The sequence below is a fragment of the Triplophysa rosa genome, linkage group LG19 (assembly GCF_024868665.1).
Source record: "Triplophysa rosa linkage group LG19, Trosa_1v2, whole genome shotgun sequence".
Taxonomy (NCBI): Eukaryota; Metazoa; Chordata; class Actinopteri; order Cypriniformes; family Nemacheilidae; genus Triplophysa; species Triplophysa rosa.
In genome coordinates, this window is record NC_079908.1 from 16,686,076 (window position 1) to 16,702,774 (window position 16,699).

A 16,699-nucleotide genomic window follows, 5' to 3' on the forward strand; every position below is an offset into this window, starting at 1 on the left:
TTCGTCCCAGGGAATTTGCCAAAGAGAGAGAACGAGTGGAGAAGCGTCAGGAGTTCTTGAAGCTCCGCAGACAGCAGCAGATTGAGAGAGAGCTTACTGGATACCTGGAGTGGATCTGCAAAGCAGGCGAGTCTCCTATTGACCTCATCTCAGTGCTCCCACGCACTGAATGGTTATTTGTTCAGTGTTCAGATTTGTTCAGTGCTTTTTTAAAGGTTTTTTAATATTTTATTTTTAATATTTTTAATTTAATATTTGATCTCTTACAGCAAAAGTAACATTTAAAATTCAAAACTTTCCAAATGAAAGGTGCATACTAATTTAGTCTATATGCTACTACATACTTGTATTTTGAAATTACAAGCTTTAAACGTCTCTAGGTCCTTACCTAATTTTTAGTTCCAAAGTGTAAACTACACCTTCAGTATGTTTACTTGGCATTTCTATATATTTTTATGTTAAAAAAATGTTAAGATAATTGTCATTTAAGTTCATTTTTCCACATAATAATCTCACATTCTATTATTGTGTGTTTTTCAAGTTTTAAGCATGTCTCATTGAGTTCCTTATGTGTTGAATGAGTATACTGTATTAGGTGATTCCAGCCTGGTCTCACAATCGTACCAAAATTAAAAGATTATTAGAAATTTACAAAAGAAGATATTTTGAAGAATCTTGGTAACCAAACAACACTGAATATCATTGTATGGACACAACCATTTTAACCACAAAATATTTCTCAGAATATCTTTTTTGATATTATCATTGCAAAATTTTATGTATGAACTTTTATAATCATTTCAGAGAATGACAAACATATTGAATAGTTTTTATATAAAACTTTTAAAAGTGAAGCTTTGTGTATTCACAATGATCTTGTCTCAAAAGACTTTTACGGCGTGTTTTATGTAATGGATTTTTCTGCTTTTCTTTGATCTTTGTTATAGAGGAAGTATTGCTGGCAGAAGAGGACCAGAATGCTGAGGAGAAATCTCCTTTGGATGGTGCGTGGTATAGAAGAAAACAAAACAATTCAGGTGAAAAGATGGCTTCTGTAGGGTCTAGGGGCTGGTTCACCATAGTATGTTATGATAAACCAGGCCAGTGGAAGGTATGACCAATTTTGACAGAAATTTTATTTCTATCAACATTATTTTTCAACATTAAGGGGGAAAGGCTCAGCATCTTCTTTAGGGGATGTGTTTGGAGTTTATTCCTTACATGGGGGCACTTCTAGGGGATTTATACAAAGATTGATTAAAATCCACAAAATGTGTTGTAAAAATCTTTTGTGTGAATCTTTTTTTCGTGATGTAAAAATGACAGCTACAGTGATTTTCTTTGCTTTATTATTAACAATTGAATTTCTTCTTTCGTGTTTAGTCCTGAAAAGAGCTAAGACCAGAAAGGGTAGAAATGACCTCATCGGTGCAGAGGAAGGAGAGGAACATTTCACAGACATATCTTCCGTCGGTAAGGCTTGACCTGTGACCTTTTCCCAACCAGAAAATTATTTGACCATTGACACTTTTCACTTTTTTCAGACCAGTTTTCTACTGCATTTAAAAAAATGTATTTATAGAAAATGTATAGTTTCTGAGCTCACTTGGTAGAGCATTGCACTGGCAATGCAAAGGCCATTGGTTTGATCCCAGGGAACACATATACTGATAAAAGACATGTATACACTAAATGCACTGTAAGTCGCTTTGGAAAAAAGCGTCTGCCAAATTCAAAAATGTATATGTAAACGTAAATAATGTATAGACCCTATTTCCACCTGGTACTAAGATATACAGTATTTAGTGCAGTAACTTCAGATGTGCCTGTGTCACTGCTTGTTGATATCAGGAGGCAATCTGTTTGATAGAGTACTATTCAAAAAAATTATATTAAAATATTCCAAAATATTGATGACTTATCCTGCATTACACTTGTTTTTGTTCCCTAGAATTTCCTTTTTGCCTAATACCACCTATATCCGAATAGAAAGTAGGAAATAATTGTTCTTGGCTAAGACATGCTGCAGCCTATTCTACAGTAACCTGCAATATGACAGGGCTATAGATATTACCTACAGTATGAGACTATATGTTAGTACAGGCCTTTGAAGATGTGTGTATTTTTTGATGAAGAAAAAGAATGTATTTTTACCCCTCTAGCGCCCCCTGGATCACCTTTTGCCAGAGCTAGCCTGAAGAGCAGTAAAAATGACAGCTCATCGTACTTCCGTCGTAAGGAAAAGAGGGTGCGCTTCTTCATTCGAAGAATGGTTAAAGCACAAAGTTTCTACTGGATCGTTCTGTGTTTGGTGGGACTGAATACTTTGTGTGTGGCCATAGTTCACTACGACCAGCCCGATTGGCTCACCAAAGCCCTGTGTAAGCCATGCACTGTCTGTTTAACAAATGTTTATTCAAAACATTTTATATCTATTCAAACATTCATTTGAATTTTAACTTTAAAATGATGGCTAACATTGAGGTAGGTTGTTTTAGCTGTATTGCCCAGCTCTACCTTGTAGTAGGAATGTTTTTAAGGCTTGCGTTGGGGTGTTGATGGATAAGTTAATGTCTTCTTAACTTTTTATTGTCTGTTAGACCTGGCAGAGTTTGTATTCCTGGGTCTGTTTCTGACAGAAATGACCCTGAAGATGTACGGCCTGGGGCCCCGAAACTACTTTCATTCCTCATTCAACTGTTTTGACTTTGGGGTGAGTGACACGTTCATGATTCAGAAATGCCCCATGAGGTCTGATCCAGTCCGGCATTATGAGCTACTATGATACATATGACTATGCCGAATTGCCACAGGGACATTCAGAGATGACGACTGTGCCAGTTTGTTTACTTTCACAAATGTTTTCTATCGATACAGTAGTGTTTCCACTTAGATCACCTATTTAAGTGCTAGTTTAAATAAAAGACTAGTAAACACACAAAGCGATGCTCTTGGATTCTATTCTCAGGTGATTGTAGGGAGTATTTTTGAGGTAGTGTGGGCAGCGATTCAGCCTGGTGCGTCTTTTGGGATCAGTGTTCTGAGAGCCCTCCGTCTGCTCCGTATTTTTAAAGTCACCAAGTAAGTAGATTGATATCTACTTCTTCGTGCATATTGTTACAATAATCTTCATTTGATTTACTGTCACCCCCTCACTTCGTCTACAGATATTGGAACTCTCTGAGGAATCTTGTTGTTTCTCTGTTGAACTCAATGAAGTCCATCATCAGCTTGCTCTTCCTCCTCTTCCTCTTCATCGTGGTGTTCGCCCTACTGGGCATGCAGCTGTTCGGAGGCCAGTAAGTGAACTTGCTTGCTATACAAATGCATGTCAGAACATGGATGCCATATATGACTAAACCCCCATAAAACATTAGAGTTTAAAGCAGTAGAAGTACTTTGTGTAAAGCAGACGTTCATATATTCTTCATGCTTGCCTAAAATAAGTTTTAAGTCAAGTCTGTTATTTGTATTGCACTTTTCACAATGCCCAATTTCAAAGCAGTTTTCCAAAAAAACTAGTGTCTTGTTTATTTATGTTTCAGTATAAGGCCCTATGGCACTGACTTTAGATCAGTTTTATGACTTTAGATCGTTTTTTTAATTAGATCATTTTTGATCTAAGGCTTGACAGCATGTGTGATGTGTCCAAGAACAAGATCAGCCCCTGGCACCATCTGCTGGGGCTACGGCTGCCTTATTTCATGAATAAAATCGTTTGCAACATGTGTCTTAATGGCTCGGCATCATTATAATAATAAGTGCCCTTCTGTTGAATGTACTTGTGATGACAAGTTATAAAAGTCGAGGTTTATATTGATATACTTGGAACACAAAGGAATTTATTCCTGCTATCAAACTTGAAAAGTGAATAGTGCTTGACAACAGTCCCTAAATCCCCATCCACATTCGTTATTTCATATTCTGCCAGAATTCAATCCATCCATCCCAATCCATCCGTATAATCCCTCTGTCCGCGTGTTAGATAGTGATACTGCATGCCAGCAGGGATTTAGATCTCTACGCTTTGGCTGATTATGCAGTGTGTCTGCTTGCTTTAATGAAGGGCGTCCCGCTGACAACAAGCTTGATGAATCAAAGCTTTAGTCACCACACCCCCCACCCCTATACTATTAGGATACATGTAACAAATAGCCACCAGCCAATTATAAACCTTGTGTAAATACTTGTAGTTAAACCATCGAACCCATTAACCCTGGGCATATACACAGCATCTTATTTGGAAGGAGTCCTTCCTGTGAATGCATCCATTAGTCATCGCAGCACGAGCGTGCGTCTGCAGGAAGAAATGCTTGTTTTTCAGAGTCACATGGGAAATTATGCTTAACACTCCAGATAAGTCTCTTGCGTGATAGTAGTTTGTTCATTGAGACACAAAACATTTAAGATCTATTTTAATAATGATGTATTCTGGTAGGTGGTGCTTTGCATCGTGTTGTGATGTCAGCATAAATATACACCTCCCGTTGGCTCTTTCGTTTTTGCTTTTTGACGAATTGTGGTTCCTAAACCTGTTTAAATCTATTGACCGGTTTGAGAATGATACTGTAGGGCGTACCAGAGTTTCTTAGTGTTGACTGAAAAATGTTATTTGCGTAAAAGCTATAGTTGTCTGTGTTTTTGTTTTAATTTCATAAATGTTTTTCACATAATGATTTCTGTTAAGTGTTTGCTGGTTGTAAAGCTGTTTTCAAACAGCCATACTGTGGTTTCTTTTGAAAGACTGTTGGGATTTTGTCGAATTCATCTGTGGGTTGTAAAAATGCCTTCTAATGCAAATGAGAGTGAGATGAAGAATTTGAGATGTTGCCCTCCAGCAGAACATCTTGTTAAATGAGCCGCTGTCATCAAGCATTGTTTTTATTGTTTGGTTGTCTTTGTTGGTTTCGAGGCCCTTGAGACATCATCTTTCTCAGATGTTTTCTCTGTGCTAGGAGAGTTTGCATGTTGTTATTCATTCTAAAAATCAGCAGGGATCTGACTTTTCAGTTATTTGTCAATATCTGCCTCCGTCTGTATGGAGTTATTTCTATTTTATCACGTAATGATAAAACATTTAGTCTGTGATAATAAAATACATTTACACAAATTCCATCGACACTTCAGTGATTAACTGAATGAATTGTTTTGGCGTATATCTATCGGTACTTTGAAATATATATGTTTTAAATCCCCCACCCCTGGTATTATAAAATATGTATTTGTTGTAGCTTAAATGCATAGATGTGAAAAAAGAAATTTCTATGCAATCTATGCAAAATCTTACGAATCTTTCCTTGCAGTTGCATCATCTGTCCTTTAATCTTTTGCAAGACAGCACTTTGCATTAACAATTTTGTGATGATAAAACATGTATGAGAGGGGTTCTTTTATGAATGAACAGCATTTGATTTTGAGAGAATGATGCTATTCAGATTGTTTTGAAGAACTTGATGTACTCTCACAGACGATATGGAGAGAGTTAGGGATGGATGGACTGTGATAAAGCTGATCTGGGGTAAACCAAAAACTTCAGATAAAGAGAATATAAAATGATAGAAAGTGTCGCATTCATCAACAATTTTGATAGTTTTCAACACAAAGGATTTAATAGAACGTTATATTTCCTGTGGGTACAATTTGAGGAAGTTTTGAAAATCTTTGTGTCTGCCAAAAAAGATATTACTTCTAGAAAACATTTTTATTTGAATACAGATACAGTATGTTACAATCTGTTCTCATCTTTCAGATTATTAGCTGATGTTTTTAAACACCAACATTTTAAACGGATGAGGTTTGATGTCTGGCTGGAGTGTAAAAGCAGTGCAAAAGCAGAATTTTAAACCCAACAAGTAACTTTTTGACATCTCTGCTTCTCCAAACTAGACTCAGTCAAAACCAGAAATGACATCAAAGTTTTAATTTTGCCTCTCAAGCCTTTTCACCCAGTGTAATAAGGATTTCTCTTTCCAACTAGGTTTAATTTTGAAGATGAAACACCCACTACAAACTTTGACAGCTTCCCTGCAGCTATAATGACAGTCTTCCAGGTACACTTTATATTCATTTGGTCTCATGAATGTTTAATTCATGCGTTTTTATGAAACGGAGAACGTTATATTTGGGTGTGTTGTGTTGTGTTGTGTGCCTGACCTGTTTATGCCTCTTGAAGATTTTGACGGGAGAGGATTGGAACGCAGTGATGTATCATGGGATTGAGTCTCAGGGTGGCGTCCGGGGTGGAATGTTCTCTTCTGTCTACTTCATAGTGCTTACGCTTTTTGGAAACTGTATCCTACATTCCTGTTTGTGTGCATCAGTATAGAGATGCCTAGATGGGCAATAAATATGTTACATTTGTGTCCTGATTGATATACTGCTGAAAATGTTAATCTTGTTTAATGCAGAGCTAATGATGGAATACAATATGCAATGCAGATGCTTCTCTAACCTGATTATAACCAGACACGCTTCTCAATGTATTTTTGGCTATCGCTGTGGATAACCTTGCCAATGCGCAGGAGCTGACAAAGGTAATCTGAATTTGCGTTTAACTGAAATCATCTGCTTGGTTTGGATTTTTTTCTATATATTCTATATATAAACAGCCTTTTAGTGCAGAAAATGAGGCAGACCCTGTTTTAGATTTTCTGATTGACAAAACAAAAGAATCTGACAGGTAGTATTTTAGGACACATAATTCTAAATAATAATTTGTAATAAATTATAGTGATGTTTTAGCGTGTCATTCCATACAAATCACTTTCAGCAGCTTTTTAAATACTCCATAGATTTTTGTCACGTCATTGCTTAGACTCATAACGTGGTGACAGTTCTCAAGTGTTGATGATGTAGATATGCCAAATCTGTGAACATTTTAATACATTTGACAGTATTATGACGTTTTTGCTGACACTTTTAGCTCTGATCTGGCCACTGAGATAGACACACCCCCTGTTTCCAGAGCCCCGCCCTCTAGAGACACACACCGAGATGGAAACACTGGAATAAATAGCGTTCTTGCATGTCAAAATTAGACTCTTGAGTTTCAGCATTTCATGTGGGAGAACATGCAAAATGATTGACAGCCAGGAAATGTTCAAAGCATTCTTATAGGCACTTTGAACAGGAAGTACTTAACCTGTATCTCTTTTATACTCATCTCTGATTGGCTCTTGGCCTTTCATTGATCCCCATGTCTTCAGGATGAAGAGGAGCAAGAGGAGGCAGCGAAGAAGAGCATTGCACTTCAGAAAGCCATGGAGGTGAAGGAGGTCAGTCCCATGTCTGCGGCCAACATCTCCATAGCAGCGTAAGTTTCTGTTGCACGTCTTTCCCTCTGACCTTGGGCTGTGGAGCCTTTCCTTTTATGTACACCAGAACTGTCTCGTTTATGTGATTGGTTGATTGTTTGTCCAATCAATATCAGTGTGATCCTGGCCTTCCCCTAAACCTGCTCTGTGTAGTCTGTTCTTCCTAACTTGGTTTCTTTAGGATAAGATTTTGAACTCAAGATACATTTTTCTCTAGATTAGGGGTCGGCAACCTATGGCACGTGTGCCACTGTTGGGACGCTGAAAGGAAGTCAACGGCACGCCAAGCACATGCAGTTAAATATCAAATTTTAATTCCAAAATTAATATAATTGGTTTAGTTTACAAAAATGGTGCATCCCGTCTGGAACAGCTCATAGGTATCGCACACCGGACACGTACATTATGTGTATGCACAAGCTCAAGTTCAAAGTCTAATCCTGATGCAAGTTGGACCAATTTTAACTTATTTTTACATTATTTTTTTTAAACAATATGTGGTTGTAGTAAAGGTTCGTGACAATGGAAGGAAGGAGACAGGGTCGGCGTAGCTGGTAAGAGGTTTATTTGCAACAAAAACAAAAACGCAAAGCAAAAGGAAATAATATATAACTTGGCCTCCTGGCACAATCTCTGAATTTCCCATCTAGCCTGGGTCTCTCTCACTCCAGCTCTCTCGGTCTGTCGTCTCGTCTCGTCTAGATTCTCTCCTCCTTTGTCCTCCGCTTGTGTTGGCTTTTATTCTCCTCTCGCCAATCACTGAAACGAGAGACAGGTGTTTATGGTCATCCCTTGCCGTACTTCTTTCCCGCCGATTTCCCATTCCTTTCTCCCCAGACCTCACTGGACCACGCCCCCCTTGCCACAGTGATATTTGAACGTTATTATATCAATGGGCTCTATGTCACATTGGTAAATCCGTTATTGTTGTTCTGTGTCTGATTTTAATGTGGTAGAATTGACTAACAAATAATGCTTTTTGTATTAATGGGCTGTTTTTTTCCGTTATTCCCGAACAGATAATTATATCTTGCAGTCTCTATGATGAAATGTATGTGTACAATAATTATAATTTTGACAAAATTACATGTATTTATGTGTGTGGCGCTCTGTGGTGCGGCAGGGTTTTGAGCAGAGTCCAGGGCTGGGTTTCCCGAAACCTTCGTATCACTACGTTTTTAAGATTATATCGCTAACACTCTTAATGTGTAACTTAAGAATGACGTAGCGTTAAGAAGGTTTCAGGTAACCCAGCCCAGAGCTGTAGCGGAGCGCCTCCACCAGACACTACATGGCGTCCCAGAAAACAATAAGGTTTTATTTGTTAACATTAGTTAACTACCTTATTAGCATGACTAAAAATACTTCCACAACATTGACTCTTCTTAGTTAAGGTAATACAACTGTTATTAAACACATTTGAAAAAAAAATGTCTTTGATCACCATTTCTTATACCAATATAGGCCTATTCAATGCATTATGCTTTTTCTCAAAAATAGAATTGTTCTTCAAAAATGATTCTAATGTTACGGTAAGCAGATTACATATACTGGATAATTATATTAAGATAAATTTGTTGATACGGCACAGTGGTTACCAAGAAACATTTAAATGGCACGCCATGTCAAAAAGGTTGCCGACCCCTGCTCTAAATTTTGTTTTTTATTGTATATTTTATTCTATGCAGTTATCACATGGTATTAAATACAGTTTGTCATATGCAAAATTAGCAAGAAAGCATCTGTAAGGTAAACAAATGTACAGTAATGTTTGTAGAGACGCATGTTTGTTGTCAGCAGTAGGGTTTCAAAAAGCATTGTTTTTAATACTATTTTTTCTATTTTTATGTTTCACTATTATTTGTATGATCACTGTTCGTTTTCATATGCGTAACCATTTTTCTTGTTTGTTCACAGAGCATATGAAGTTAAAACTTCTTAATGATATGTCATTTTATCACATTAAATCACAATGTTTACACAACTGGCTTGGTAATGTCATATGAGTTGAGTTTTAAAGGAAGAGTTAGCCCCAAAATGAAAATGCTGTCATCATTTACTCACCCTCTTGTCATTCAAACCTTTGACTCAATTACTTTCTTTCTTCCACACAACACAAAAGAAGATATTTTGAAGAAAGTTGGTAACTGAACAGCGCCAGCACCCATTCACTTATGTTGTATGGACACAAAACCAATGCAAGTGAAAGGGTGCCTGTTGCCAACATTTTTAAAATATCTTCTTTTGTGTTCTGCGGAAAAAGGTAAGTCATACAGGTTTGAATAACAAGTGGATGAGTGAATGATGACAGAATTTTCATTTTGGGGTGAACTATCACTTTAATATGTGAATTATTAGATTTTATATATGTACGTTCTGGTGACACTGAAGTGAAGGACCCACATTCTAAACACTAAAATGTAACAATTTTACTGTTTAGAATGTTAGAATGTTTAGAATGTAACAATAATTTTACACATCATAAATGTTTAATTCATTTTTTATAGGTCTCAATCAAAACATTCTTCATGGTCACAGTCTGTCTTTTACTACAGTGTTACCATTGTTTGTGTCTTGTATTTCGTATACATACTGTAGAGGGCAGATGTGCAGACAGCGTGACATCACCTGTCTCCCATCTGCTCTCCCTGCACACTTCCGTTTGCGTGCGTCTCATGCCTTTGTTTTGTTTTTTTGTTCTGCATGTGCAGTTTTGTAAAGCAAAATCGAGATGAAATCTCTCGTAGATCTTCAGTCTGCAGCGTTCATTCACTGTGAGTTCTGCTCTCAATATCTCCTCCTACTCTCCTCTCCTCCTCCTCCTCCGGTCCTCCTCCTCTCTGTTCTTCTCTCCTCATTGGTTTTATCTTCTTATTGTTTTCTCTCTCTGTCGTTTTGGTCGTGACTCGTCTCATTGATTTTGGGAGTGAGTTATAGCATCAGTTTCAGGTAGACGGATGCGGTCATGCAGAATCCATTTATTTTTAACCACAGCCCTGCGTGTCTAAGTGGCTGGTGTTAAAATGGGTCGATCTTCTTTTGTTTTCTTAGCAGTGCTCTTAAAAGGAGGAAAAAGTTGTGAAGGTAGAACAAGAAAGAGAAAGACAATTGTGGGTGAATTGTTGAAAACAACTTTAAAGTCTGAAGGTTATTCGGGCCTTGTGTAATTTAAATACTTTTAATATTTTAAAACTGGAGTGATACTAAGCAGGTGCTAAAGTGGTACAGGTGTTTAATGTGTAGTATAAGTTAGTTAGAGACGTCAATAACTTACAGCACATATGATTTTGTATTTGTAGCACACATGTGGCTTGTAATTCCATCTGGACATGTTCTCTATCCACCCTCAGATAGATGTATTATATATGTGAAAGGCCTCAGGCACTTTGATTTTTTATCCTTTGATGGTGAAGAACTTTTCCAATATGAATGAAGGCCAAACTAAACAGAGCAGCCTGGGTGTGCCGTCTGCACGCTGCAGTGGCCATTTGGATGGAGGGTTGTTGTAGTGTTTTGGGTATGAAGTTTGTGTGTGTGTGTGTGTGTGTGTGTGTGTGTGTGTGTGTGTGTGTGTGTGTGTGTGTGTGTGTGTGTGTGTGTGTGTGTGTGTGCGTATGTGTTTGTATGCGTGTGTGTGCATGTAGGATAGTATGTGCTTGTTTAAAATAGGTGCTTTAAAATTCTATTCAAATCATGCTGTTTGTGTGCCATTTGCGTATATTCAACATTTTCATTTCTTGTTGTGTTTTTCTGTCTGTTGTGTCCTTCACACTAGTTGTGTTTTCTTCTCTATAAATGTTTGTTCACATGTTTGGTTGTCTTTAACATGTCTGTCATTTTTATGTTGTGGGAACCCGAATGTGTTTTGTAGGAGTTCTGTCTACACTCCGTGTCGTCGCTTTGTGAGGTATAGTGGCATGGCTCAGGATGTTATTGTAATAACTGAAATGGGTTTTTTATTATTAGCACATGTTGTTAGCACATCATTAGCGCTTTAGCCTCTTTGTAATCTCTATCTCGCCGTAACAATGGAACAGCATTTGGTGTCGGACGTAAGTGATAACTCAATGAGATGCATGAATTGAAGGGCATGACATGTACAAATGATACTAAAACTCATCCAAAAACATCCATGCCAACCACTGTTCCAATTGGCTGGTCTTTGATGCCATTTTTAGTAATTGTAAAGACTCTTAAAGGAACAGTTCACCCAAACGTGAAAATTTGTGTCTTCGTTTACTCACCCTTGCGTTCTTTCAAATCCATATAAATTTCTTTGTTCTGATGAACACAGAGAAAGATATTTGGAAGAATGCTTGTAACCAAACAGTTTTTTGGCAACCATAGTAGGAAAATTTGCTTTATAAATTTCTTTGTTCTGTTGAACACAAAATAAGATATTTTTGTTGTCATGTTTCCTACTATGGTAGTCAATGGTGGCCCAGAACTGTTTGGTTACAAGCATTCTTCCTAATATATTTCTCTGTGTTCATCACAACAAAGAAATTTATACAGATTTGGAACAACTCGAGGGTGAGTAAATGAAGACAAATGTCCTCCACTGCATTATTTTTATTTAAAGTCATCTTGTGAAGAATGACATAGCCGACCATGTGTCTAATCGCATTTACTTCAGTGACAATGCCATTTTTAATATCCAGCAGTGGTTGGTTCATGGATGTGGGTTTTATCAAAGGAAGAAAACAGCACATGTGTGTGTAATTCAAGTACATGTTCTCCCTCTCAGTAAAGAACAACAGAGGTTTGGATGTCAGAAGATGTCCATATGGGAGCAGCGCACCAATCAGCTGCGCAGACACAACGTGCGCAGCAGCAGCGAGGCCCTCTACAACGAGTTAGAGCCCGAAGAGCGCCTGCGCGTGTCTTCGGCTCTGCATCTGCGACCCGACATGAAGACCCACCATGATCGCCCGCTGGTGGTGGAGCATCGAGAGGGCACCCTGGACGATCCCAAACTCTTAGAGGGCAAGAGGGCAGAGGGTGATCTAGACACATCAGAGTTTCAAACCTCCTCCGCACACCCACGGAAACACCACCGATGTCGAGGAGAGAACGGAGATGCAGGCGACGGACGACATCACAGGCACCACAGCCGAAACCAAGACCACCGTGGGGGTCTGGAGCGCATGGCCAGTCAGGACGGAGGACACAGGTATCATCACTCACCTGGATCTCCGGAGGAGGGCAGAGAGGTGGAGGAGAGAGAAAATAGACACGTCCACTCAAGGAGGTCTAATGGGAACGGGAATGGCACGATTGGTAATGGAGGCAGGGTACGTGGGCACAGAGAAGGTGAAGTAAATAATGGAGAGAGGAGAAAACATCGGCCGCGTGTGAAAGCTCAGTCCACGCTGGATGGAGAGGAATTCAGGGAGAATGGAGGCAGAGGACACAGGTGAGATTTACTGTGACTCCTAAAGAGTGTTTAGAAAACATTTGTCAGAACTAACTTTATTTGTGATTTTTTCACCTGGTTGGTGACCCAGGTCGTTTTGAGTGAATGTATACATTTAGTTCCAAACACTTTGTGTAAGTTCACACAGGTTTCCATGTATCTTCGGGTGCACTTTATCACACTAAAGGCCATTGCATATTGAGTCCGAAATTTGCATCCGAAATTTCCGCACGTTAAAAAATAAATACGACCTCACGTTGTGTCAATCACAATTACACACTGCCTCCGATATTTTCGTCCGTCATAAAGAAATTCGGACTGGGTTCGATTTTCTGCGTTTTTCGCATCCGTAGCAAACATTTTGAGAGGCGTTTTGACAATTCAGAGACACCGTACAAATGAGCGCCAATTACGAAAAAACCCATATGAAAATTTCGGACTATATGTGCAAAGACCTTAAGAAAACATTTCAGTCTAACGAATAAAACATTGCTAATATTTTTTTTATTCTAAATATATGTTGTTTTAAAATTTAAAACCTTACACCCATTCTTTTGTAAAGTAAAAATAATGAAATTGTGATTCCATGACATTTACAGTATGTGTTTATTACTTCTCATACAGCATACTCCTATGAGATTTATTTTATGAAAAGCTGTGGCATTTTGTTTTATTTATTTCTTGTATTTATTGCATCACTTTAAGATGGTTCTCTAAATTGTGTTGCTGTACAGTCTATGTTTTATTTACATTTATAGCTTTTTTGCTGTTTCAGGGGCAGACCAACAGAAACATGGGACAACAGTTTAGCCACCAGCCCCGTGCAGTCTCCTACCGAAGAAAAGCCAGAAAACACAGACAATCTGAAAAACAACACCAGAGTCGGTCTAACCGGAGTCAATATCCCTGTTACCATAACTGCCCCACCAGGAGAGACCGCCATCATTCCCAGTCAGTGTTGGTCATAATTTTACCTTCTTCTTGAAATAGTATGTTGAAATGTTTTTAAGAGGGTTATTAGAAGAGTAAAGAAATTAATATAATAGCATGTTCGCTTTTAATGCCTTTAATTGCTTTTAATTTCATGATGACCCATATATTATTTTGTATATTATAATGTATTAATCGTGATTAATCGCATCCGGAATAAAGTACATACGAGCACATACAAGCACATACGCATACATGTATGCATATTTAGGAAATATTAACATGTATTTATTTATATTTAAATTATATATAAATGTTTATACATTTTTATATTTTATATCTATATGTGTATATTTTCATAAATACAAAATAAATATGCACAATACACAGATGTATATTATGTAAACATAAACTTTTATTCTGGAGGCGATAAATCATGATTAATCATTTGACAGCCCTAATTTATCGTATGTTTTATATAAAACTATAAAACATACTATAGATGGTTTCATTTTAAATTTAATGTCTGGTCTGTATTTCATTATTAGTTAACAAATTAATTTATATTTACTTTATATTCATATTAATTTATATTACTATTAAATTCATACTACTTAGCAGTTTGCGGAGGTCTACCAGAAGTGACGTTTGGGCCACATAACGTTTGTTTATGTTGTTGCCTCTAAAACCATCTATAAAAATAAGTTATACACAATTAAAACAAGCAACCTTGATATTGTGCTAAATAACAGCTACTGTAAATAACAGCTTTTGTGAAACTACTGCCTACAAACCATTCTGGAAGCAGACCACATTGTCTGTTTCTTTGACACCTGTGACTTTGCTCCATGTCTTTGCTCTAATGATCATCTCTCTGACAGTGAACAACATTGATGGTGACAGCCAACCACTGAACGAAGAAAAGAAAGATCTTGATGAGCTAAATCAGGACGCTCCTAAACGCATCCTGCCATACAGCTCTATGTTTGTGTTCGGCCCTTCGAACCCGTAAGTCTTTCCTCAAATGAATGAATCAGGAATATGTCGCTTGTAATGCTCTGAATGAACATTAGTTTTATCGTACCAAATCTACAGTGTGAATTAAAGATGTTGGTGTTGTCTTTCTAGTGTGCGACGGCTTTGTCATTATGTGGTCAACTTGCGTTACTTTGAGATGTGTATTCTCACGGTCATCACCATGAGCAGCATTGCGCTGGCAGCCGAGGACCCCGTGCATGCCAATGCCCCCCGCAACAATGTGAGACACATGCACAGATACTCGACCTTAACAGATCTAATTGATCCATTTTCATCTTAAATAGTCCAACTAACACTTCATTGATCTCATTTTCACTGTCTATGACTTCAAGGCGGGGTTATGAAATCACTGTTTATTTAACTCAAGGACAGACCTCCGGGGCAATATGGCAGCCCTTGTCTGAACTGTCATAGAGAGAGTTGTCACTTGCCCTACATTGCCATCATATCGTCCTTGAGGAGAGTTATGTAGCCACGGCAACCGCGTCAGGCCAAAATCAGGGCTGATTAACTGTGAATTACACAGAACGAGTTGTAAACATGTCTCTGAGAATCGCATGCCTCACTGTTTTTCTTTACATTCGACTGGCCGGTTCATTAAGCATGATTGGCCTGTCAGATGAATCTCTGCTTTCACGCAACATTCCCTGAGAGTTTCCTGTTCATGTATTAAAAGCCAAATTGGGTAAATCTTAAATATTTATTCAAAGCATCTTTTTATATCTTTTGAAAAAACTACAGTACGTGTATCTGTTCGGATTCACCGAATCATAGGGCCAAATGCAGTAGATTTTTGTTTTATTTGTGACATAATCCACTATACTTGGCCCAAGCTGTTCTTGGACTACAGAAATAGACATATAACAGGATTATGTTTCTAAAACTCAAATGGGTTTGTTTTGTCCCTAAGGTGCTGAAGTACTTGGACTATGTTTTCACTGGTGTGTTTACATTTGAGATGGTTATAAAGGTAAATAAACATCTCCACTTTGTCTCATAGTCTCATAGAGCATCAGATTGTATTTATTTGCCTAATAGCAGCAAACATTTCAGCAACCTCTGGCACTTAACACTTCTATCTCTTTTCTACTCTTTCAAAAAAATTTTTTAGCTCTGTATACTGTGATACTACTATTTTTTGCTCCAGCATCATAAAGGCATCCACATGTTTGCTTTCTCTGCTTTCATCATTTCTTCCGTTGTAGATGATCGATCTCGGGCTCCTGTTGCATCCTGGCTCTTACTTCAGGGACCTGTGGAACATACTGGACTTCATTGTGGTCAGCGGTGCTCTTGTGGCTTTCGCCTGCTCGTGAGTGCCTGTCTTTCTTTTTTCTTTTAGCGCAGATGGAGTCTTGGCTGTCAGTTCAGATCCATTAAGAGACCATTCAGTTGAAAATGAAGGAAACGGGATGTGACTGTGTGCTGTTTGGTATCTGATGTGAGATCTAGTGTCCAGTGATTGAGGGATGTGTGGTGGTTGTGTGGTTTTCTTATCAACTGATCAGTGTAATATGCATTTTTTTTTTTAGATTAAAATGAGATTTTGATGACACCCGCTTTGGTGATGTGGGTTTAATATTTACCACATGAGATGAGGCAGTCATTGCTACAGTCGTAGCATTGCTCGACTGTGTGGAGACATTTTTGCAGTTTGCTTGTGATTTTCATAGTAATTCATGGCACTGGATAGACATCGCTATTATTATTGCTCATATTTGTAGTTAATGAATTTAAACAAACTCTTTAGGAATTACATTTGGGTGCATATCTTGTTTTGCAGCATAAATTATGCAGATTATGTGAATTTGCATACAAAAACAGCAAAAAACTCGTAGGCTCATGTTTTAAAAGGGACCCATGTTATTGTGCACTATAGTATGTAGTGTCCAGAATTTCATATACACTAGACTAGGGGGCTCTTTTGATTATGGTCGGTAATAGACACGTGCCCGGTTAACCGCGGTTACCACTAAATCCTGCTGAAACTGAGCTGGCTGCG

The 16,699-nt window shown here is 38.0% G+C and overlaps 1 protein-coding gene across 2 annotated transcripts in view; it reads left to right on the forward strand.

Moving 5' to 3' along the window:
- LOC130569753 (voltage-dependent N-type calcium channel subunit alpha-1B-like) overlaps positions 1–16,699 on the forward strand; it is a 102,316-nt gene that overhangs the window by 50,591 nt on the left and 35,026 nt on the right. Inside the window, exons 5-23 of one of the 2 annotated variants that reach the window (XM_057359584.1) lie at positions 11–126; positions 948–1,037; positions 1,384–1,473; positions 2,163–2,381; positions 2,601–2,713; positions 2,969–3,081; positions 3,168–3,299; positions 5,978–6,050; positions 6,173–6,290; positions 6,466–6,533; positions 7,206–7,312; positions 10,025–10,087; positions 11,185–11,220; positions 12,061–12,729; positions 13,505–13,680; positions 14,541–14,667; positions 14,788–14,917; positions 15,608–15,667; positions 15,903–16,009. In XM_057359584.1, the coding sequence (XP_057215567.1) occupies positions 11–126; positions 948–1,037; positions 1,384–1,473; positions 2,163–2,381; positions 2,601–2,713; positions 2,969–3,081; positions 3,168–3,299; positions 5,978–6,050; positions 6,173–6,290; positions 6,466–6,533; positions 7,206–7,312; positions 10,025–10,087; positions 11,185–11,220; positions 12,061–12,729; positions 13,505–13,680; positions 14,541–14,667; positions 14,788–14,917; positions 15,608–15,667; positions 15,903–16,009 (2,607 nt within the window). The remainder of the gene's footprint in view (positions 1–10; positions 127–947; positions 1,038–1,383; positions 1,474–2,162; positions 2,382–2,600; positions 2,714–2,968; positions 3,082–3,167; positions 3,300–5,977; positions 6,051–6,172; positions 6,291–6,465; positions 6,534–7,205; positions 7,313–10,024; positions 10,088–11,184; positions 11,221–12,060; positions 12,730–13,504; positions 13,681–14,540; positions 14,668–14,787; positions 14,918–15,607; positions 15,668–15,902; positions 16,010–16,699) is intronic. The other variant, XM_057359585.1, reaches the window with a different exon arrangement.